At 36.8% G+C, this 25,834-nt stretch overlaps 1 protein-coding gene across 2 annotated transcripts in view; it reads right to left on the bottom strand.

The window, feature by feature from the left end:
* Positions 1–387: 387 nt before the first annotated feature.
* Positions 388–25,834, bottom strand: part of cabp7a (calcium binding protein 7a) — a 39,213-nt gene continuing 13,766 nt past the window's right edge. Inside the window, exons 2-5 of one of the 2 annotated variants that reach the window (XM_088008486.1) lie at positions 7,031–7,174; positions 5,545–5,657; positions 1,768–1,922; positions 388–573 (exon numbers count right to left, since the gene is read on the bottom strand). In XM_088008486.1, the coding sequence (XP_087864612.1) occupies positions 450–573; positions 1,768–1,922; positions 5,545–5,657; positions 7,031–7,174 (536 nt within the window). In that variant the 3' untranslated portion in view covers positions 388–449. Of the gene's footprint in view, positions 581–1,767; positions 1,923–5,544; positions 5,658–7,030; positions 7,175–25,834 lie in introns of both variants that reach the window. The other variant, XM_014985695.2, reaches the window with a different exon arrangement.

The following is a 25,834-nucleotide window of genomic DNA, read 5'->3' as shown; positions in this document are numbered from 1 at the left end:
TCTGTAACACAATTCAGAAAACATTCCAATGGTTTCTCTTAGATAATGTTTTTTTTTTCCCTTCATGCCAGGTGACATGGTAAACTAGACAAATACAAAACAGGACAGCCAAGACAGTTGTCTGAAAAGTGCACACAACTCTGAATGTAACTCTGCTCAATGCAAGCAGCTGATGAGTAGTCAAGGTTTTGTGAAGTTTGATATGTATTGTCAATAGTACACACTGGTCTTTTTGAATATGTGATCCTTGTGTCTTTGAAAGGATATGTTCGTCTGTAACTAAGACAAATCCAAGCATTAGGTGTCCTTAGTTAATTTGCAATCATCTGTTACCATCTTTTGCAGTTCTGGGATGTCCATTTTATAGTCTTTTAACTGTCTCTTCAGTTGTTTTCTTTTTTTATGGTAGCCATTAAGTGGAGATCAAGGCCCCTAGAGTCTCACAAGCTTTACTTCATGCCACTTCGCAGCACTTGATTGGCTGCAATGAGCATGACGCTGATGATGAAAGCAATGGCAAAGGCGCATATGAGGCTCTTGCGCACACAGGTTTGCTTGACTTGCTGTGTTGGGCTGGAGCCTGTAAAAAAAACAGAAGGAAAGATAGAAGGAAGACAAATAAAGATTTTGGAGGCCCACTGGGTCCACCGTCATTTAATGCCTGAAAGCTATCTGATTGTTATTTCCGTAAGAACAATCTAATTGAAAACACAATGTTAGGGGATAAACACTGCCACAATGATTTGTTTTCATACCTGTATGCTGCATAATTTCACCTAGACTGAAATGCAAATCAGAGATTTGGGATAACAAACAAATGGAATAGGAGGCATTTGGTGAGACTCAGTCTTCTGTAAGGATTGTAAGTGTAACATCACTCCTTTTTCCATGCTTTATCGACCAAAAAATGGGTCTGCTTTTTTTTCAGTAAAGATTTGTACAAAGATAGAATAAGTAGGAATTCCAGCAATAAACTCCCAAAGAAGAAAAAAAATTGCTTCTCTGAGGTTTTATATCCTCATTTGTTTTACTTAATTTGTGATGACAGGATGTCATTCATCTTGTTTTGTTTGATTTTTCTCCAACCTTTTCTGTTCCACCTGCCTCTGGTTCTGCTCCTGGCAGGTTATATCCGATGTTTCCACCGAATCCCACCAGATGGGATTCACCCTGCAGATTGTATTTACTTACTTATTTATTTGGAGATGTCAATAACTTGGCAGTTATTAAAGAGGAGGACTAAAATTAAACTGTGACAAAAATTCTCAAATTGATATTACAAAACATATTGAACATTGACTGACTGAAGCTCTTTAGGAAATCCTGAAGATGAAGAATTTGGAGCAATTTGTGAAAATGGAAGAAACAACAAAGTGAGCAGCGCAGTTATAACACACAGAGCTGAAATCTCAGAATAAAGTTAGAATGTTAACTCTCTTTTATAATACCATCTATTAATTAACTATTAGAAATCCAATAGCATCAAAGTTATTACCATCAACCATTTGATAATGAAATGTTATACATCTGAAAAGTAAAAAAAGAGCAATTTATCCATGTCTGTATTCAAATCAGGCTTCTTTTGTAAAATATCTCCATATTTTCTCAGCCAAGTCAGTTTTTGCTGCATTTTAAAACAGCAGCTTCACGTTGCAGAATATTTGCAGAACTTATACATCCAGTAATATTTATGGACAAACATATTATGCATTTGTTTTAGAGAAGTAAAAACACTAAAGAGACAGGATTAGCTAAGAGGTTTGCTACTTACTGTCTATATCGACCTGACAGTCCTCTGGGTTCTCTATGTGGTTCTCTTCGGTCATAATGATGTTCTCAATGTCTTTCATGGAAAGGTGATCACAGAAGGTGTCGTACAAAAGCCTCTTCAGCTCCTCAACTGTCAGCTTCTGCATGTCACACTGGAGATACACACACATGCAAAATTGCTATCACACACAGCAAACAAAAGCCCACACTAACAAATGTATGCATAAAGCAAACAGACACAGATGGTCTTAATGATGCAGCTTTGTCTTTAATACAAAATAACTAACACACAGAGGTGATGTTTTAACACATTATTTTGTAAGTAAGCTTATTTTTCTTTTCATTTCCAATGTCATTTCCTGTTTATTTCAATTAAACGTTTTCTGCCAGTTACCAAAAGGCGGATGAACAAAAGTAGAGAAGATGTGCTGCTCATAAGCTCCACAGATAGAGAGCGCAAGTTCTCCTCTCTGTCTGCTCTATATTGAGATTCACTCACCTTGACAAGTGAAATGTTTGAAAAGGTTGCAATAGGAGTGCACTCCAAACTATTTTATGATTAATACTGATGGTATTTTTTTTTTTTACTTTAAGTGTGTTGTAACTTTATACATTGATCCTTCAAGCCCAGATGGTCAGGTAAGCATTACAAATGAACACCAAGATAACGGTTACCTATTTTGCCTTTTCTGCAACACAATGATCATTTCACATTCTTCATCCCAGTAGACACACACTATACTAAATGGGGAAACATCATAGGGGACACACTTCATTTACTGACATGAAGAGTTGATGTTTTGCAAATTACATCTTACTTAAACTAAGATAAAGCACAGATGCAGTGGTCACATAAGTAGGTAGCAATAGGTAAGCCAGATAGAAACACAGAGACAAACAACCATTGGCACACAAACTCATTAGTGAGTCCCCAATTAACCTGAAATCCACATAGGCTACATACACGGGGAAAAATGCAAAGTCCAGATGGAAAACCCCCAGCTGAAATGAGAGATAACGATCCTAATGAGTTTGAATTAGGGCTGTTGTAAACGAATATTTTAGTAATCGAGTAATCTATCGATTATTCTTACGATTAATCGAGTAATCGGATAAAAAAAATTATAAAATGAAATATTGGTAAATCTGGCATAATACCGGTGTTACTATCAGATATCAATATCAGTCCAATTTTTCATATTTGAGCATCCCTAACAGTTGCTTTTTTGTAGTTTAGAAAACTAACCTGTAACAATAACAGCTCACTTTCTAAGTTAACCAGAAGAAAAGTTATAGAAAAATCTGAAATTATATTGAATTTAATAACAAAGAGGCAGGCTCACAAATATGCTTATAAAAAATGTCTACAATCCAGCTTTTAGTTTATGTATTCATCTTCAGTTAGTTTAATAGATTAATTAAACTCACCTTGCCACCTAACCTGTCACGCTTTGGGTTTGAAAATACGGGAAATGCCGCCTGGAGTGGGAGGAGAGGGCGAATGAACGAACATGGGGTGGAGGGGAGGAAATAGACCAGCGGACTGACGAACCGTTAGACCGGGGGACGAACACGGGGGGAAGCAATACGGGATATTTACGACACCTTCACTGGTCACACTCAGAAACTCATCTACCAGCCATGTACGATGCGCTCCGCCACCCGTTTCTTCAGACCGGGATATGAAATTTATTGTGCGGTTCGTCGGTAAAGCTACATTTACACGGTAAGCATCAGCTACTCAGCCGCCCGCCCTGTTCAGGCTATCCGCTCACCTCAGCGCTCTTCCCGCCGTTCGCTTTCAACCAGCAGCCCCGGAGGAGAAATGCTGCCGTACTCCAGGCATTCCCCCAGTCATTTTAAGGATGCTTATTGGTTCCCCAAAAACGATAAAAAGTCGGGCATTATCATCAATCAATAAAATCCCCACGGGCCAATCTTGAAGATTGGACTTTATGCCGCTGAGACTTAGCTTTTGTCAACAACTCAGAGGCGGAAGTGAGAGCTCCGCGCAACGCAAATGAAGTCCCGGCCGGAACACGGTGCGCTAACTAATAAAACATAAATTAACGAAGCTTCGAGGCAGGTAAATTTTCCTCGAGGAATTTTAGTAATCGAGGTACTCGAATCATTCGAGGAATCGTTTCAGCCCTAGTTTGAATATATTCATGTCTCAAGAAAACAAGTATTCTTATCTGAAGATGAAATATTCAAATCCGAACTGTTAAAAAACAAGCTGTGTATTCACTAGATATTAAAATAAACAACTTTTCATCCTCGGTTATCATGAAAATGTGTTTTATGCTTAATTAACTTACCGCCACATGAGTGGTTTATTATTGAAATTCTCTGTTTAAAAATTCTGAAATAGGTTGCAATACATTTAAAATTATATATACATATATATATATATATATATATATATATATATATATATATATATATATATATATATATATATATATATATGCTGCAGTTTGGTGCTTTGAACATGCATCTTTGAATAAAAGTTTTCAACAACCACTGAAAGGAAGTGAAAACAAATCCTGTTTTGCCAGTGATGATAAGCTCTTGCAGAAGAATCGTGAGTTTGAAATTTATCTATTTACAGCTCACAATATCTAGGAAGAGCTCCCCCGCCTTCAAGTTAATTTGGTGTCATGCTGTTAGAAAATTGAAGCAACATTATTTTTTTAATTGAAAGGAAACTGTTTCCAACATACAAGTGGCTCCTAATGTAATGGAGACAGTCAGTAAACGAAACACATTATATGGATTAATTACACACAAACTGATGTTTTCATGCCTTTCTTTCTTGCTTACAACTGATGGAAATATGGCATTTAAGATTGGAATACATCATTTCAATGAGAAATCTGGGCTTAATAAAAAATACCTGCTGAAAGGTTATTTCTGAAAAGAACTTGTAAACGTGGCTGATCTCAAGTCAGACTGATATGTACCTGTAAGTAAGTACTAAAATACTCATCATGGTTGCCAGGATGTGTCTGTGAGTGTATGAATATAGAAAACAGAAAGCAGAGCTAAAACTGTAGCTATATTAAACAAATGTTAAGATACTGCCAATCCTTCGTTCACCTCAAATGTGGCAAGCAGAAATTATTATCCCAAAATAAAATAATTCCCATTGAATAATACACAAATATGTTTTTTTTTTAAACTTAACAAATAATGATCTATTATTAAAACTAAAAACAACATTTCTCCTATCGGGCTTCTGCAGCTGTTTGGACAGAGTTTGTGTTTTACTTATTTTCAGCTCAGCCTGAGCCAAGCTCGGCGGTGTGACTGGAGGCTCTGTGTGAACAATCCAGCAGCAAACGATGGAAACTACCACACGGCTTACGTAATGTTCTGTTCGGCTACATGTGGCCCTTTCTGTTCTTCCTTCTCCAAGCAGAGTTTTATCATCATGCAGTGGATGAACCAAATATTCAGAGACCTCCATTATTCGCTCCGTTTCAACAGGAGCAGTTATCACCACGCTAATTTCCATTCCAGTGTCAACCTGAGAAGATGATTACCTAATATGATGTCTTTAAATAATTTTATAATTACTTTGCTATGATGATCAAAGCAGTAACACTGTCATGACAATGAAGTCATCCTATTAATGCCCCAGAGAACATGACAATTAGAGCCACTTTTTGTCTGACATTAAATGACTCTTTGCTGGGAAATGTGCAACACCTGAGACTCTTCTGTCAACCCCTCTGCCTCTTGAGGAGAAAATAACGTCTGAATAATAAGCACCTTCCAAAAAACTGAGTCAAAGTCAGTGCCGTTGAACTTGTCTGGCATCCCGGCTGCTGTCAGCTTTGGACCCAAAAGAGTAACAAACTCCTCAAAGTCCACCTGGCCGTCGCCTGCAAAGAAAAAAAAAACACAGGAATTATTCTACAGTTAGGCAATTTGTGGGTGAAAAGAGGATTCGAATAAGTTTTCTTGAAATGTGTTTCTGAACCAGTCACTATTAAAATCTATAGAAAGATAAATCAAAAGGATCAGGTCTTTTCCTGTCCATTAAGTCATCCTTAATACAAAGGAAAAGAAGCAATGAGATTGTAGGTATGATTGTGTATTTCTTGTGACTAAGATTTTTTTTTTTACATGAATACTAAAATAAATACTCTAGTTATGGATTGTAAGGCAGAACAGGAACAGGAAATGCTAATCAATGGACAAAATACTAAAATGCTGGTTTTAATCTATCCAAGGTCTATTCAATGAATATATGAAAACACAAACAAATTGAACGATTGAAGACTCTAACACTAAGTGTATGCTTCAAACTACAAGTGAAAAGGGAAAAGTTTGATGACTAATGAATTGGATGCCAAAATAATTACACTAAAACAAGATTGAAGGTTTATTTGTATCTTGTAAGTCTAGACAAATGGCTTTTATGCACAGTTGTTAAGTTCTGATACTATTTTGAGAGGGAGAGTAAAAGGAAGTTGACCAGCATTTGGAACCAGCTTTGATCTGCTTTCTGCACCAGAACAGCTACACCTTACTGGGTCAGAAGTAGCTGCTGGTGTTTCTGCTCCATCAACGTGACCTTTCTGCTGTGGACAGGTGGCAATGTTCTCTGATGGCACTAAATTTTGGACGTTTTGTGGTTTTTCAATTAGGTTTCAGAACGAAGTGATTCACTTAGTAAGAAACCAAGTGGCACTGAGCATGAGTGTGTGACTGGGTGTGGGAGATAACATTTTACAAACTTAAACAACTCAGAGAAAAGTGAGCCAAGTTTGACCTGGCCTGTTTTTAAGGATGGCTTTTTGGTGGGTTTGCTGGTTCTTTCTGAGTCAGAGTAAGAATCCAGGTTAGAGCGTGATTCTGGGAGAGGCGATGTCAGGAAACTAGTCAGCCAAGGTCCATAAATAACATAATTGTTGAATAAAACAAGTTATTGTCAACTAATTTAATAAAATAGAGATTCATGTTCAAAGATTAATACATTTGTCAATATTTTAATTTAGACTTATCATAGTTTAAACTTTTCTGAATTTTTCACATACAGCGATTTTATTAACAACCATTCGGACAAGCACTTATTTTGAGCAAAGTCTCTGCTATGGTCATAAATGTTGATTACAAAGGAACTTTTAGCTGGGCTCAATGGATCCAGCAAGGACAGTTTGAATGGACCTTGAGAAAAGCAATTTAAGTAGCTAAAAAAAGCACAAATTGGAGGTGTTTTTCTGAAACAGAAAAAAGGAAGCAAGAATCTTACCATCCATGTCAAGTCTCTGGATGATGACTTCCAGCTCCACCTCATTTGGCATGTAGCCCAGAGAACGCATGGCCATTCCCAGCTCTTGCTTCGAGATAAACCCATTTCCATCACGATCAAAAACCTTGAAGGCCTCGCGGATTTCTGCAGAGAAGACAAGCACACATACAAGCTGAGGTTTTGGTAGAAATCAGGATATGAAAGGGGAAAAGCCTCCACAGACCCATTTGTTATGGTGCATCAATGCCTGAGTCATAGTTATTTGAGGGGATTGGCAGCTTAAGAGAACAGATTCTATTAGTTAACTGAAAAGAGCAAAAATAAAACGAATACCCCTGAACAACACGGAAATCAGAGCAACATTTTGGGGGCAGAGCTCTCTGCCTTGGGTCGTGGATTTTACAGGGATGAATCAAACCTCTCGCATGTGTTCTAGGTTGCCAAAATCCGAAGTGCAAGAACCAAAAATAGCTTAGAAGGAATAGGCTTTGCTTCTATAAATGAAAGGAAAAGTGCAGCCTCCCAGTAGATGTATTTCCTAGTCCCCAAGCAATGCATTTGTAAATTTACTCTCAAAATGTTTCACAAATCAACTACTGATCGAACAAGTTGTACATATTTGCAAACTGTTCCATATCTTTGTGCACATACCAAACACAATTTTGACTATATTTTATTATAGAGTCATGATCTGGCCATGTGACAAATTTCCTCGCATGTCAAAAGACTTCATGGCAACTTTGGTCATGTGACGATGAATCTGCATGTGCTGCAGAACTAAATAAATAAGGAAGTCATATCAGAGCATCTTTCATTTTCTTGCGGCATCGTGTTAGATTGAACTTTTCTACATACACAACCCATTGTGTGTGAACCTGGTTTCTCTTTCAAAGGCCCTGCAATCTTGTTAAAGAGGATGGCATTGTGAACTCTGAAAAAGCAAAGAGATGTGAAATAAAGATGCGGCTGCCTCTACCAGAAAACGAGCTGTGGTTGTAGGTGTGTTAACGAGACACGTACCTACAACCACTTAAATAGAAACAGCAGTGGTTTAGCAGCAAATGTTTTCCATGATCATCTCAGGTCACAAACAGGGAAAACCTGTGAGAGGAGCGACAAACAAGAGATGATTTTAGAAGACCCCTGACTCTGGAGGATGTAGAGAGACTATGCAAACAGGAATGATCAAAGATTTGTCTCTGCAAGCGCCATCCTTGTAAAATGTCACAGAAGAAAACTGCCAGATTGGAACCATTAAACTCAGGTACGCCAAAGGAAATGCAACGCCACTGGTTTTGTAAAAAAAAATACTTAAAAAGTTACATTTTTCACTTACCAAATGAAAGTACTCTTCTAAAATGACCAGTGGCAAGATTATAACAAATGGACTGAAGATCATTTTTGAAAGAATTTTGAAATATCTTTGTTATGGGTGCCGATTGAGGGTACTGTGTTACGCAATGAAAGATGTATTCTATATAGTCACTGTTGTAACATCCGTGTAGTTCGGCACAAGTCTAGATTCAGGGCTTTCATAAGGTAAGATTGGTGCAAAAAAATTGCTTCCTGATGAAAAAAACGGTTGAGTGAGTTTTGAGAAAATAAGAAAGCCAAACATCAAATGGTTGCTAAATAATGTATAGCTTGTTGAAAGTATGCAGCTGATAAGAGCGGTCGTCTAGGTAAACTGAATTAAAATTCTGCTTGAAATTATCTCTGCCTCTGAGTTTGCTAAGAAACAACTATTAAGTAAGTGAAGGGTAACTCTAAAGAAACGTTATCAATTCACTGCAAAGCCAGAAAATCTTGTAAATGAAAACTGCTGCACCGGTGAATTTATCGGGTGTCAGAACTGCAACAAATGGATAGGCCCCAAGCCAAAAAAAAAAAAAAACACAACATGACAGTTTGACAAACATTTCAGCTGAAAAGCGAAACATGGAATATCAATGATGGCAGGAAACAGTGTCTCATTCAATGCATGATGTTGCAGCAGAACTCCAGGAAATGGTTTTTCGTAATCAAGTGCATGTCCATGGAACAGACATTATGCCATTGGGACAAGCATCCCTGGCAATCATGTATTACAATGGATTACATCTGGGCATGCAATTTATACAGCAAATCGAAGTGACAGTCGGAGCAGCTGTTTTCCCATTGCTTTTTGCTACAAGATGTCTTCCTGCAGGTACAGTTTAAATCATTGAATGTCAGCAGTGTTTTTTTTTGTTTTTTTTTCAAAATTCTGGGTGGATCTTATTGTTTACAGAATAACAATATTGCAGTATCCACCTGAGGTCCTTCTGTTTACTTTAGGATGATGGGTTTTCATGTAGTCGAGTAGGAGGCTACCAGAAAGGTTGGTCCGTCTTCTCAAGAAAGCAGCATATTCTTAATGGTGAGTGTTACTCAGTAAATTGCATGTATAAAAAAAGAAAAACAAAGTCTTAAAGAACAAGCTCAAATTGCTTAGGGAGGAGCTTCCTAGTGTAGCAGTCATTACAGAATATACATTCCCCTTCTGCACAGGCCAGAAATACAATAAACCTCCTATCAACTCCAGAAACATGAGCAAAACAAATAAATTACCTAAATCTCTTGTGTCTACTTACAACTACATCACACACACTCCTGCTGAAAGAAAGTAAATATTCTCTGAGGTAAGCACACCAAGTGAAATCTCTGCAAAAGTAATTTGCCAACAACAAAAAATATACAAATTCTTTCCACATTCTACCAAATAAATTCTAAATATCCTCATATTATCCCACTTCTACTTAATTATGAGCCCTAATTGAACTGGAATCATATGCAATCCCTAACAGTGACTCAATCTTAATTAAAAAACTGCTTCTGCTGGAACATTTATCCCAGTGAATAGCTGTAATATTGGTCTTCGTTTGCACAGATAACTTGAATTGTTCCGTTTTAAGGACAATTAATTATTACACCTTTCTCTAAATCATAGTTAAGACTCAAGTGTTGAATGACTGACATAAAAATGTTCTTATCTAATGCAAACATTCTGCCTATAGATTGCCTATCACTCTAAGTTTCTGACAGTTATGAAATCAAATACTGTATTGTTTGTCCCTAGGCCTGATTAAACACAAAAATGTAACAATCATCTTTGGATATTTTAACTTTTATCAACAATCACATCTTAATAAAATCTACCAAAAACTGTCATGAGCTTATTTAAAATACTTTAAAAATTAATAATCATATTTACCCCAGTACTATAAAAATACGCATTGATGTTCAAAAAATAATAATAAAAAATATTAATGCTCCTTAACATAGAATTTATGATTGAAGCAGACAACCAGCTTTTTATTTTGGCTTAATGACATATTTAACATTGTTTTTTGTTCTTCTCTATATAATTCACAATATAAGGTGTGGGAGGTTTTCTTCTCTTCACTCTCAGTTTGATGATTTGAAAGTCTGTTCATGTTCTACAGTGAAAAGAGAATTTGTTTCATTTGTTTATTAGATTTGCTCAATATATCACTCTGCTTGGAATAATACTGAAATTGAAATTATAGCTTGAACAAACCTAAAAAAGGCAGCTGTAACAAATTAGAGTATTTTTTAAGTTGGTTCAAAGAACATTTTTCAATGTTCATTTTAACAGTTCTTGTTGAGTCTAAACAGCAAACATGAAAATATTTATTTTGCCTGATGTTATTATGTTCCAATTGTGTTATTTATACAAAGTATTTTCATTTTGATCTTTAAAATACTAATTGATGTTGTGATCTCAGTGCTTGTGGAGACTTTATACCAAATACTTTTTATTTTATCTGACTGGAGTAATTTCTTGAAAAGCTAGTTCTTACGTCTACTTCAGTAAAAATAAGTTGAAGTAGTGCCACTCCTACTTGAGTAAAATTTGTAGGTACTCTACCCACCTCTGCTCCCAGGATTCCCTCAGTAATTCAGTGAGGGGAAAGATTTTTTTCCACTGCTACATGGCCAAGATGAAAGCCACACCGAACGAGAAGTTCAACAGCCAATCGAAGCCAAAGAGAGTAAGAAATGGGAGGCTGAGAAGTGGAGCACACTCTCTGGGACCACCATCACTCCAACCTGGTTGCCCCAGAGTGACATTAAAGAGGTGTGTCAACCATGGCAGCCTCACAATGTCCACAGCTTTCAGCATCTCAGGCTAAATCTTATCTTAATGACCTGGAGAGAAGAGCGCATAACACATAAAGCACACAGTTTTCAATAAGTTTAAAAACCTTTTTTATGATTTCAACTTAAACCTTTCTATCATTTGATGTATGCTTTGCATTGTTGTGTAGCCCTTTGCATTAGTTGCGTTTCCATTACAAAATGTTGTCAATAATCTGCGGATTTTGTAAAAATACAATTTTGCCATTAAAAAACATGCTTTGCCATGATCCTCAAACTACTTCCAGTCGTTGTCTTCTTCGTGGTTTGCACATTGTTGATCATGTGACTTGTGTGATGCAAAAAAAAAAAAATCAGTTGCAGTTTTGCCAAATAAACCACCTTATCCTAGCACCTTATCCTAGTTTTTACAATATTGCTAATTTATTTTCGAAATGTCTACCGTTTTGCACAATTTTATGGTCAATAAAAACACAGCTACTAGTATGGAGGACATACAAGACCGATTCCACTAGTTGTCCTGTACAGTCATTCACTCTGTGGGAGGCAGAGACAGAAAACATATGTGTTATTTTAAATCTTTCATGAGTGTAGCTAAACATTTGTGTCAAACCACCAAAGCTAATACAGAATTTAACAAAGCTGTTCAATGTTGAAGGAATAAATCAGCAGGGGGATTTTTGGCTATTTTTCAAATGAAAGCAAGAATAAAAAATTATTTTAATATCTCTTTACATGCTATTTTTTTTTACCTTTACTGAAAGATTAATTTCATTCTCACCATCATCTGTTTCATTTTATGGTATAATTATATTTCTGCATGTTTTTTTTGTTTTTTGATTGCTGCTGTTGCATCTTTTGAGACAGCAGCACCTCCCAGAAGGTGTGAATATGGTTGGAAGTGTGTGGTATTTGCTTTGATGTTTTGAAGAGCTTTTTGGCCTTCGGAGATGCTAAGCCGCCTGGTCCCCTGTGGTGTGATTCAATGAAGGATGATAAACCCAAGTTGAGATTGAGATCCGAGAGCCAAGCATCTAAAGCTGAACTCCCACAGAGAATAGTGCAGTACACACCACATATATGGCATATATATCACTGAGAAGCACGAGACACATCATCACTTTCCATACTCTACACAGTAAAAGCAGCTAAAACTGAGATGATTCATGCAAACATAAAGGATCTTTACATAAAGGTGCTTCTCAATAATAAAATAATTTTTTCCAAGCTCTGCTCTATCTTCCTTTTTGGACACTTCTGTCTGCGGGGAAACTGTCAAGATAACACTACTCACCCCTATGACAGTGTCGGTTATAACATCCTTTTTTCTGTATTAAATGTCCTTTTATTATTGTTTTCAGCCAATATTCTATTTTCTGAGAATCATATCTTTGGTTTTCACTAGCTATAATCCATAATCATTAGAAATAACAAAGATAAATAACTGAAATCAGTTACTCTGTGTAAGAAATACATATACAAGTTATGTTTTTTAATTGAATTACTGAGTTCAATACATTTTTAATGACGCATGGAGATGCACAAACGAAAAACATTCTTGCACATAAGATATTTACCTTTTTGAATTATGCCTTGAGCAGAGCATCAATACGTTTTATGTTTAAGACTTTACTGCTGCTAAAAATAACAGTAAAAGGGAAAAAAAAAGCCAATTATATGTTTTGCACTGTGAGCATAACAACCCAATGCCAGGGTTTTTGTGAAAGTGAAGTATCCATGAACGTAATCCAGAGCTTCTTTTTTCCCAGAGCCACAGATCCTCTTTGCTTCAGTCAGACCTACATCTGCTCAGGGCTGCTTTGGATCAGTAATTGCAGCACACCCACTCTTTATGTAAGACCTTATCAGGATGAGAAAAACACTGCGGTGCTGTTTGTGTGAACCTAGGGCGACTATTTTTAAACACCCATAGGAACCTCAGTTCATTTTTTTAGCGAGATACGGGCCTGCTCAAACACCCAGAAGACTTTCTATTACCATAATAGGCCTCTAACAAGTCCCTGGAGAATACAAAAGGAGTATACCGCAAGTTTTTAAGTTGACTGAATGCTGAGGGAAAATCCCATTTGAGTGTTTGGGTGGCATGAAGTTTTAGGGATATTAACTTTGCTAGTGCAGCGCGGATATAAGCAAAGAAAGAAATAGGAGGAGGAGGAGAAAGGTAAAGGTAGATGAGATGTTTTATCATAAAAAAATAAAATAAATTCTCTGAGTTAACTTTTTAAACCCCACTTGACCTTGGATGATGGAAAAAGGTAAACGGCTGTGAAATGTTCGCTGATTTTTGTTCTTTCTCTTTATTTCCCAGGAGGGAACGAGTATCATTGATCTGTCTCCAATTTATTTATTTTATTATTCTTTTTAAAGTTGCAAGTTTTCATCATCACAGCACAAAACCAAGCTGAGCCAGGCCAATACCCACAAGGCAAAAAAATAAAATAAAAAATGTGAGAAGCACCTCAAGCAAAGGTTGGATGTGAGCGATCAAAAGCATTTGCTATGCTCCGCGAATTATTCATCAATGTCTTAGCAGGTTCGTCAACTTAATGGTGTCATCTCATTTATAGATGAGTTTTTTTACGCTCCTGGTATTGTCTAGTCTATTGCGGACTGGGCTATATTGTTTATCAAAGGAAGGAAATATTAGCTGCAGGGGAAAAAAGCCCTTCACGTTCCAGAACTCATCACAGTTGATTTCACAGGTGATAAAGTCTGCTGGAGTCACTCCTTCATGGCAATCGATCAGAATGGGAATAAATTACTTTGATTCAACCTACCCGACAGTTGCAATCATCACATTTCACAATATTCTACGCTAATCTGCACCTGGTGTTTTCTATCAAGACCTATTTTGTCGAGGTTAGATGTCGGGGAAGCCAGAGAAAGATTAACTAAGAATTTGTGAGAAGTCTGCATTTGCTGACGTGATTAAAATGTGAAGTAATTTACACCATATTTCCATTCTAATTTTGATAAAAGCATATATTATTGCCGTAAAGACACAATTCTTTTGCTTGATGTATATAGTAAAGGGACATAGCTTACTTTGATGATGTGCAAATCCAATCAAACTGGGTTAAACTGTAACAATCTTCTTCTCTACTGCCCTTTTCTCAAAAATGAAACCAAACAGATTAATAGTCCACTTGTAATCCGCAGGACTAAAACATTGCAAAAAGGACGTTTTGTGTTTGATCAATTATTTCTTTGTTGTAGCACAACTTCTAGGAGATAAAATTCATTATGTTGAAAGCTTGTTTATTTCTATTAAATGGTGCCACCTTTATGAAGCAGAGTTAAGTAATTTGGGTAAAAACGTCTCTATTCCTCTACTAGGAATTCATATCTGCTTATTTTGCCAATGACTCTTATTTGATGTGAGTTGTTGAATAGGTTTGAAGAAACAAGACATAAGAATAAGAATACAAGAATAAGTTTGAAGAAACAAGACATATTGGACGTGTAGTTAATTATTTATTTGAACAGTTGCATCATTTGAAGAGACATAAACTGGTTTCTAATGATATAAGTTTCTTCCTGCTTCAAAATTCAATATGGCTTTGGTCCCACTAAAGGTAGTGATAAAGGAAACAGGTTATCCCTCCTGTTAGCACTGCATTTCATTAAACCAGCTGCCAGTTCATAATGCACAGCCTTTGTTTGTGAACATGGTTCTAGTCGCTCAATAAAAAAATGAAACTGCGTTGAATACATTGTTATCACTTATAGTTTTTCACGGACTTCAGCTGCACCATAAACCTTTAGGGTTAAGTTGTTCTTCACACTCCATGATGAAAAATGTCAACACCAACTGGAGAGTCAAAGTTGACCCATTTCTGTTTTACCTTTGTTTTCCTGCAAATGGTAGTCACAGAGCCATAGTGAGAGCAAGAAATGAAATAATAAAATAGTTTTGCTTTACCAGTGATACAGCAGAAAGCACTGACAGCAGCTACTTAGATCGCTGGCTACAAGGAGAGCAACACCACTTTATGATCCTCCATTATCCTCCAACCTGAGAAATACATTTTTCACATGAATCTTAAGCAGAACAGAGCGTGCTAAGACTCGCATAGAGGAACTGAATTTAATTTTGAAGCTTTAAATGCATATCAGATTAACTTTAAAGATGTGATCATGACACAGAGCTCACCCACAGTGTTGTTGGTGTGGTGGAAACACCCAGCACCATATTTCACACATGTTGCCAAGGTGGATCCCCCACCACTTATCTTTGTTTCCACAATCGCAGCTGCATTTAAAGGAAACACATCCCTCTGATCTTGCTGGGTTGATCTGGGTGATGTGAATGACTAAAACAATCTGTAAAGGATGAGAGACTGATGTAAAATTAACATCTGGATATAATCAACCATCCAGTGTTGCCACAGACTTGCTCAGGAGGAGGTACTGGTGCAAAACAAAGAGTGGAACGATTGGCTTCTGCAGTAGTCCAGGAAGTAATAGTACATCTATAAACATGATTTTAATCATACATAAAGTTTACTTGGAATATACTGGATACATTTCATGTCTTATATCATGCACTGGGAAGCCCTGTGCACCAAAACTGAGCTGCTGTTAAAATTACAATGAGAAGAAAGCCATAAAGTCTGGAGGAGATTCATGCAAAGTAGCAAAACAAAATCACTCCAATGTTTCTCCTTGAAGTTTGGGGAAGAGCAGCAGAGAGTATGGAGAAAAGACTGTCTCGTTTTTAGAGTTAATGGGTGAAAACTATGATTTCCATGTTTTGTAACATAGAACCAACGTGGAGCGTAGTGGCCCATACAAATGAAATAAGCAGAAGAATATGGAAAAATCAAATTTTCTTCACAAATTGTACTGAAATGCAAACACATTCACATTATCCTTTAAACAGATTGCCAACATTTCTTTGTGCATTTTGTTCCTGCAGCATTGATTAAAGCATCACCTTCTGACAGGCAAGAAAATACAGGAAACTGTTTGAAAGACAGACTCTGCCACTGATTGTTGTTAAGATGGTTGAAAAGTCATGTCTGTCTCCTGAAGCAAATTATAATCTGAGCCAAACAATCACTCGTTTAGAACAGTTGTATGCCTCACTGAACTTTTTCAATATTGTGCAGCTAGTATTGATATTTGTGCTATTTGACTATGCTGTGTGTTAACAGGCATTCACTTAGGCATAACAGACGATGCACTTTGGCGACCAATGCTTACAAGCTTCCCTGCAAATCTCCAGGAGAAACATTTCAGAAATCTACAAAACTGAATCTTCAAAACAACATAAAAAAAACTTGGATATAAAATTACATATTTGACTTAGAAGCTAATGTCCCTTCAACATTTACTTTGTAATTATCGATAGCACTTCAAAGGGTGCAAAGCTTTAAAGAGGGATTTTTCAGAAATTGAGATTCACAAACCAATTTTTGAAGCTCAGACTCAGGAGGAGCAGCATGGTTTTCACTCTGAAGCAGTGGATGCCTTGTATAATTGCAGAAGGAAGCTGATAAAAGATCTCAAAAAGCATCATGATTTAGAAACAGGAGAAACAAAGCCACTGACATGTATCAATTTGAAACGGATTACAAAGCCATTTTGAAGGCTTTGGGTTTCCAGCAAAAAGTAGATCAGTGTTTTTTACACTAAGTTGTCTTTAGTGTAAAAAACATTTTTTTAAAAATAAATGTTACATTGTGTAGCTTTAAAGATTTCTGTAGAAACACCTGACAGAAATAGAAATAAAGCATAAAGGAAAATCTGTTTAAAATAGTGTTCAGGCCAGAATATTCATCAATGTTCAATGTTAGCAGTTCAAATATGTTTGGGAAATAAAAAAAAATGTTTTACAATTAATTTATACACTTTAGCTTTAGATATGCACATAAAGGAGTACTAATACAAACACCATTCAAATGGTATAAAACTCGTTGTGTTTTCACAAGAGGTTTTCACAACCTGTGGCTCACCAGCTGAGGTGCCGGGTCACATCAACCTCTGAGAGACGGCTCATTTCTACTCACATCTTTATCACCATCTATGTCAAGTGGAGTTTTTTCATATAACAAATCCAGGCAGGTGACACATTCAAGACATCCATTTTGAAATTCATCCCCGCCTGCCTGCCTGTCTGTTTGTCTGTCTGGCAGGTTGTGTAAGGCAGCCATGCATCATGGAGAGCAGGAATAGTGTTGGACAGAGCCACATGAAGGAGGAGACGGGCAAAGTAAGATTTATATTCCTTATAACCATCAGTGCAACACATTCGCAATGTCACAAATGTACTTTTTGTTACTGTTTAGTTACATTTATAAAGTTGACTTTGTTCACTTTTTTTTTTTTAGCAATATTCAGGAACATAATATTCTGTAATCCACAAATAACTAAAAATCCTGGACAATTTACAAGCTACTTAGTGTAAAGGAGCCCTCATATGCATTAGACATAATCTTAATTAGCTAACAACAAAAGCTGGTTAAATTGCAGAATATACAGTGCCTTGTAATCCATTCAAATCCCTGAACTTTCTCAGATTTTCCCACCTTACAACCACCTTCAAACAGGTGGAATCTCTACCAGACATTCTCCAAATGTCTGTGTGAGCATGCATTTATCTGAGCCATTCCACTGTAGCTGCCACATTTTGTTTATTCTCCTTGATGGAAGGATGAATTTCCACTGAGTCTCATTTTCTTCACCATCTAATATGTTCTCTTTTAAGATTTTCTGGAATTTAACTCCATTCTGTTTTCATCTTTTCTTCAACTCTAAATAAATGCCTTGTTCTACGAATTCCCTTTACGATAATGCTGTCATGATCCTGTGTCAGAACTGGATGTGGGGTGTTAAGTTTGATGCGAAGGATTAGTTTTCTGTTAGAAGTAACCTTTATGAATGCTAAAGAAATTCAAATGTATTCTTTTTTTGAGCAGGCATGACTACAGGTTCTGCTACAGGTTTGATTTTTTTCCTCTGCGTAATTTGTGGCAAACTGTAAACATGACTGTCATGACTTTCTTCAGCAAAGGTTTTGCTTATGTTACTTTTCCACAAATGCGAGTTTTGCATTACACAAAATTGATTCTTCCTTTTTAGCTGTGGGTTTCTGCAACTCTTGAAAAGGATTTTACTTGGTGGTATCAGAGCCACTAACTTATATTTTCACTTTTTGCCACAATAAAATGTATGGATGTTTGTGTCAGTGATTGTGAAATATGAACAAGTTCAACAGGTGTGAATGCTTCTAGTGGGTGCTACATTTAAAGCTTCAAAAATAAAACACATAATTAAATGTAAAGTTAAAGTCTCATATTGCTGGTAATTTAAAAGACATTCATTTCTAATTGTGTTCTTTTTTTTTGAAGGTTCAATTTTCCTCTGCGATATTTGAAACCTCTTGTTGGAATGAGAGCCAGACTGAGCGCTAATAGAAGTCGATAGCTGAGCTGAACACTCGAGAAATAAAGGTGTTTGACTTTAGTGAACACATCTGCTTCATTTCCATGTGAAAACGAAAACAAGCCAGGATATCGTCTTCCCTCCTGATTGGTTGTTTTATCATGTGTGTTTGTGTGTCTCACTCTTTAGACACCATAAGCTTGAAATAGTCTCGCCTGACCCCCTCAGATGTGCACCCACACACACCGCCCACTGATTCTACACACTATACGTTGTGTCCATAATTCCTGTCTCTCCTAGCAAACGCAGACATCTTTAAATATCTTCATTTGTATTCGTGTAAGTATTTCATGAGGAATGGAAGTCAACCCTGCAGCTCGGGGCAAAGAAATGAGTCAATGTTGCTGCTGCAGATACTGTAGGAGTCTAGCAGTAGCATCAACAATGCCTCACAGGCAGTTTATGCCATTAGAAACTCTGTGTTTTTTTCCATTAAAAGCTGTCAGTCAATTTTATTTGCATTTGTAAAACTGATGGCAAGGAAACAACTAAAGCTCTGTTTAATGCTTCAGATGTTTACTACTGAAAACAAAACTGCTTCCTGGAATTAAAGCGACTTTGAACCTCTGAGCAGCTTGAGGAAACATTTTTTGGGAGGTTTTATGAGTCAAAAAGACAAATAACCACAATCCAAAAGAGCCGATTTTGTTTTTTGTCTTTATAAATTTACATGAGTTGATAAATGCTCTAATTATATATTCAGTGCAATTACTCAGTGCTCATCATTTAGTGCTATTTCTGGTATTTCGTAGTAAAATGCATAAGCCTTGCAAAACCATTTCAATTCCTTCATCTATATTTTATCACAATACAAACATCTTTGATTTTTACAATATTTTATCTGGATTTTATTTGATATACTAACATGAAGTAGTGCACAGGGAAAATAAATGTTACCTTATCCATTTTTCCTTAATAAAACAGAGTATAGTTTTGCCTGCATTTGTATTTCCTTAAGCCAATATTTTGTTAAAACACCTTTAATAATAGTGGTCAGTCTGCAGAGTTTGTCTCTACTAGATTTGCACATCTAGAGAGGGGATTTTTCTTCTTTTGGTCATTGTGTAGGAGCTCAAGCTCCATCAGAGTATTTATTTTTTAATACTCTTATTTTTTAAGAGCAGCTTTCCAATACAATTTCAATATCTAAAAAAAATATGCATTGATCATAACTTTTCTAATGCATTTCTATGTTTGGACTTCTTGTCCTGCTGTTCATCTTCCTGTAAGCTCAGACCAGCTCCCCTGTCCCTGCTGAAGAAAAGCATCGCCACAGCATGATGACTCTATCACTATGTCTCTCTGTGGGGATGATGCATTCAGGATGATGTGAGAAATTTGTTTTCCACCATGCATTGTAGTTTGCATGAAGGCCTTGTAAACTTTTTAAGTCTTTCTTTCAGCAGTGGCTTTGACATGCCACCCTAACTCTAACTCTTGTTATTAGTGAATGATCAATAGGGAATGAATTTGCCTAGATACGCTGTGAACACATTATCCTACCTGAAATATGGAACTCTGCAGCTTCTCCAAAATTACCATGAACCTCTCATTATCTCTCTAATCACTGATATCCTTGCCAGAGCAGTCAGTTTATACTCACAGCCAACTGAAAGTAGGTTTGTGGGAATACTTTCCCTTTCTTCCTTGCACTTTATTTCAATGTAATTATTTTAGGCCATGCTATTTTGTTCCCTAGGTGAATAAATATAACATTTAGACTTAGTATTTGCCAAAATGGCCTAATTATTATCAATCAGAGCAGTGATTGCAAAGCTAAAAGCAGTTATGACTGTGACAAACAATGTTTTTCAAAGGCTCAAGTTTATCTTGGCATAAGGAACAGTAAGCAGGGATTGTAAAAAAGGTAAGACAAATATCTGTTGGAAATAATCAATAATCCTCCTTAACAACTATTAGGTTTAGGAGGCATGCCAAAGAGGAGAATTGTTTGATTAACCATCACATCATCACACAAGAGGGGTTTTCTAAGCACTTCTCAAACTTTAATTAGGACTGTGTGTTTTGGACAGAGGAAACAAAGTTTGAGCTTTTCAGAAACAAACACTCCAGGTAGGTTAGGATGAAAATCAGGATATGTCAAAAAAACACTTCAAGACAGACAATTGTTAAATATGACAGAGAGTCTATAATGTTTAGTAAAACATCACAATATCTGATGGCTACTCCCAATAAAATGTGAACGAGTCGTACTTGTCTCTTTCAGTAGGACGACATTCTCAAACATATTGCCAAATAAACAGAGAAAGGATTACTTAGACAGAAATGTACCTTTTTTCATAATATGGAATGACATAGAAAACCTATTGGTTGAAATAAAGAGAAGAGAGAGCCAAGAGGACCCAGATTTCTGGATGAGAGGAATAAAGAGGAGTCCCTCTTCCTGTAAGCTCCTGTGTTATTACATGTTATATGAAAAAGACTAAAACTGTCCTCACAGCCAAAGGGGGTTGTACAAAGATAAATGTTATCAAATTAAAGGGTGGATTTTTATATTTTTTTCTGAGAAATTATGCTTCTGCAAAGAAAAATAATGTTGGCTTTTTACTAATCTTTTCTTCAGAAGTACTATTAATATTCAAAGAACCGTGTACTGGGGTTTTTATGCACTGACATACAACTCTAAGCCTACATACCTATGTATGTCAACTGAATTAAATTCCTCCAATGTAACAATTTAATATTTGCTCATTAATAAATTGATTGTTTCACTCTCACCCCAAACTAATGAAGGTGTTTTGAGGTTTTTGGGACATTTCCCTAGAGAGTCTGTCAGCGACAGAAGAAATCTGGCTATAATTAAGAAAATCATGGTGTAAAAATAATGATAAAAATACAGAACTAAATGTTTCCCATTAGCTTTGAGGAAAATGTTTTTAGTGATGAATTAGAAAACATTAACAAATGGTTGAAATACGTAAAAGTCATCAAGCAGGCCAAAGAAAAAGGATTTAGCCTAAATCAATAGCATAATACAGGTGCTGGTCATAAAATTAGAATATTGTGATAAAGTTCATTATTTTCCATAATGTCATGATAAAAATTAAATTGTCATATATTTTAGATTCATTGCACACCAACTGAAATATTTCAGGTCTTTTATTGTTTTAATTTTGATGATTTTGGCAAACAGCTCTTGAAAACCCAAAATCCCTGTCTCAAAAAATTAGAATATTATGAAAAGGTTCTCTGAACGAGCAATAAAAATAATCATCTGAATCAACAAAATAACTCTAAACACCTGAAAAAGATTCCTGAGGCCTTTAAAAACTCCCAGCCTGGTTCATTACTCAAAACCGCAATCATGGGTCAGATTGCTGACCTGACTGCTGTCCAGAAGGCCATCACTGACATCCTCAAGCAAGAGGGTGAGAAACGGAAAGAAATTTCTGAACGAATCGGCTGTTTGCAGAGTGTTATATCAAGGCACCTCAGTGGGAAGTCAGTAGGAAGGAAAAAGTGTGGCAGAAAACGCTGCACAACGAGAAGAGGTGACCGGACCCTGAGGAAGATTGTGGAGAAGGGCCGATTCCAGACCTTGGGGGAAGCAGTGGACTGAGTCTGGAGTAGAAACATCCAGAGCCACTGTGCACAGGCGAGTGCAGGAAATGGGCTACAGGTGCTGCATTCCCCAGGTCAAAGGTCAAGCCACTTTTGAACCAGAAACAGCGGCAGAAGCACCGGACCTGGGCTACAGAGAAGCAGCACTTTGGACCACTGTTGTTCAGTGGTCCAAAGTACTTTTTTCGGATGAAAGCAAACTTTGCATGTCATTCGGAAATCAAAGTGCCAGACTCTGGAGGAAGACTGGGGAGAAGGAAATGCCAAAATGCCAGAAGTCCAGTGTCAAGTACCCACAGTCAGTGATGGTCTGGGTGCCATGTCAGCTGCTGGTGTTGGTCCACTGTGTTTTATCAAGGGCAGGATCAAGGCAGCAGCTATCAGAACATTTTGGAGCACTTCATGCTTCCATCTGCTGAAAAGTTTTATGGAGATGAAAATTTAATTTGGTCTGGAATCGGCCCTTCTCCACAATCTTCCTCAGGGTCCGGTCACCTCTTCTCGTTGTGTAGCGTTTTCTGCCACACTTTTTCCTTCCTACTGACTTCCCACTGAGGTGCCTTGATATAACACTCTGCAAACAGCCGATTCGTTCAGAAATTTCTTTCTGTTTCTCACCCTCTTGCTTGAGGATGTCAGTGATGGCCTTCTGGACAGCAGTCAGGTCAGCAATCTGACCCATGATTGCGGTTTTGAGTAATGAACCAGGCTGGGAGTTTTTAAAGGCCTCAGGAATCTTTTTCAGGTGTTTAGAGTTACTTTGTTGATTCAGATGATTATTTTTATTGCTCGTTCAGAGAACCTTTTCATAATATTCTAATTTTTTGAGACAGGGATTTTGGGTTTTCAAGAGCTGTTTGCCAAAATCATCAAAATTAAAACAATAAAAGACCTGAAATATTTCAGTTGGTGTGCAATGAATCTAAAATATATGACAATTTAATTTTTATCATGACATTATGGAAAATAATGAACTTTATCACAATATTCTAATTTTATGACCAGCACCTGTATAACAGTGGATATTCCTGGGACTGAGCCTAAAGCCAGCAGTTTTCTATTCATCTAAATATGAGATATTGACCATCTTTGTATCCTCAACTTTGTTGCAGAGATACAAAGATGGTCAGTATCTCATATTTAGGTGAGTAGAAAACTGCTGGCAACTGCTTACATGATTCCCATTTTGGGAAATAATGCAAAAGCTTTAGGCTCAGCCCCAGGAGGATGTTGAAGCTTCTTCCAATAGGGCTGTTGTTAGGCAGTGTGGAAATGGGCTACCCACTTAATTCCACCTGCAGCGATATTGACACCAAGCGTGTGTGTGTGTGTGTGTGTGTGCGTGTGTGTGTGTGTGTGTGTGTGTGGGGGGGGGGGGTGTGTGTGTGTGTGTGTGTTGGTATATGTGGTTTAGCAGGACATTTCGTCAGAATACACGCAACACTAGCAGGACATTTTGAATTAACGGGACAGGGGTGGTGTCCTGCTAATTTTGACAAAAATCTAAAAGCGTAGAAAGGTTTCTATTGGTCCAATAACCCCAAAAATGCAAAAAAACGAGATGTCCGTTTAATACACATAAACCAGATTTTGTGTATAATTTGTGTATCGCCACAGTGCCCCCGGTGGCAACTCTGTGTAATAGCAGGACCTTATGAATATTCACACAAGCTCTTGTTCTGATTGGTTGTCTGCCGGAAGGTCCCGCTAATTACTACAGTGTCTTTCTAATTCACGTCGCTGTTTACACACATGAATTGTGTGTAAATTGCCAACTCTTACACTGGGGATGAGTTGGAAATATGATTACTCTGTGCTATAAGACTGAATATTTTATAAAGGTTAGTTGGATGCCTAAACCCAACCTTTTGTCCAACCTTACATTGGACAAAAGGTGTATGTGGCACCTAAAAATATCCAGAAATTAATATATATTTTTGATCAAATATTTTTTATTTAAAATATTATGAATAATACGTGTGTGGAATAAGTGTGTGGATTAAAATAAATATAAACCATAAGAGAGCCATTTTTTTCACCAAACTACTGCTAACAGTTTGTTGATTCTGGTCTGCTCTGCATCCCCAGAACCAGAACCATGTATAGTTTTGTTTCTACTTCACAAGTATATACCACTTTGTGTTTGTCTTTCCCATAAAATTCTGTGAAAATATATTTCCAGTTGTGACAAAATATGGAAAAGTTCAAGGGCTATGGATACTTTAGAAAGCCACTGTACAAATAGTAAGGCAAGTCCAATGACAGAACCACAACCGCCACAACCAAGTACCCAGAATAGTGTGAAGAAACATCTGAAGGGAATATAACCTTTAACACACCTCCTTAAAATGGGAAATGCCACACAAAGTGGTAGAAAACGAACAAGCTAAGATCCTGTGGGCCTTCCATATACAGGAAGACAAAATGGGAAAAGCAAACCAACTGAACATGGTGATCATTGAGCAGCAGAGCAAAGCAGTTGTTATGATGTAGCTATCCTGAATGAACAGAAGGTACAGAAAAAAACTAGAGAAATACCAAAGGCTAAAAAACCCCATCATCCTCCTAGAACTTGAGTGGTTGACTTATTTTGGGCTGTCTAGTCCACAATACTAAATTTTGCTCTAGATGGGACCTGGTGTCCACATGTTAGGCCATTATTTTATGACTTGGTGGTGGTGGAAGATTATAACACATTACAGGTTAGACTCAAGATGTTCAGTGTTTCTTTTGTTGTGTAAGTTTACAAAAGTTAGCAACTGCATATATTTACCATGGTGCTAAACATGGTGATTTAAAATGAATAAGTATTTTTCTGAGAAAAATGTTGTCCACATATCATGTAAAACGATAATTCTTTGTTTTTGGAATCATTAGGTCCCAATCAGCCCATAGATGAATTAATAATGCACTCCATGTGAGAGTTTGGGTCTTAGGAGATTACAAAAAATGTGGAAGGTGAAAGCAACAGTAGTGCTTGTGGTCACTGAAACCCTTGGGGTAATGACCCCTAAACTGGAAGACTGGCTCAAACAAATACCTGGAGATAGATCAGACCTCTTGATACAGAGAAGCACACCTTTGGGAACTGCTAATATACTGTGAAGACCAAGGATCAATAAAGTATTTTTGAATTTGAAAGAAGGGATAACCAGTCATGGAGTAATACAGAATTAGAAATATAAAAATAAAAATCGTTTATTTAAAAAATATTTAAAGTGCCAAAAATATCATGATTACTTATGTTACTGTTAGGACAAAAATTTAAAGATTGATATTTTGTCGTTATCTCAATGTCTCTACTCTGCATACATGCAGATTGTCTAGGTAGTCTAAATTGTCTATTGGCAGGTACATCAGCCAATCTTTTTCTGCAGGTGTTGTGTCTGCCATTAGACAACAGTTTTTGTTTTTATGATATAAAGTGTTTTGAACTGCCCTGCTGCTGAAATGTGCTATACAAATAAACATGATTAATTGATTGAACAGAAATGATTAAAGGAAGTGACAACATTGCTGGTGGGAGATACCATCTAACTGTTGCCTCTTAATTAAAGAAAAATGTATGATAAACTATTTAACTTTGAAATACTGAATGAAAGTTACAAAATATTA

This window comes from Poecilia mexicana, unplaced genomic scaffold (genome assembly GCF_051168715.1).
Source record: "Poecilia mexicana isolate PSO_F unplaced genomic scaffold, ASM5116871v1 scaffold_9, whole genome shotgun sequence".
Lineage (NCBI taxonomy): Eukaryota > Metazoa > Chordata > Actinopteri > Cyprinodontiformes > Poeciliidae > Poecilia > Poecilia mexicana.
This window is presented reverse-complemented; position numbering and strand designations above follow the sequence as displayed.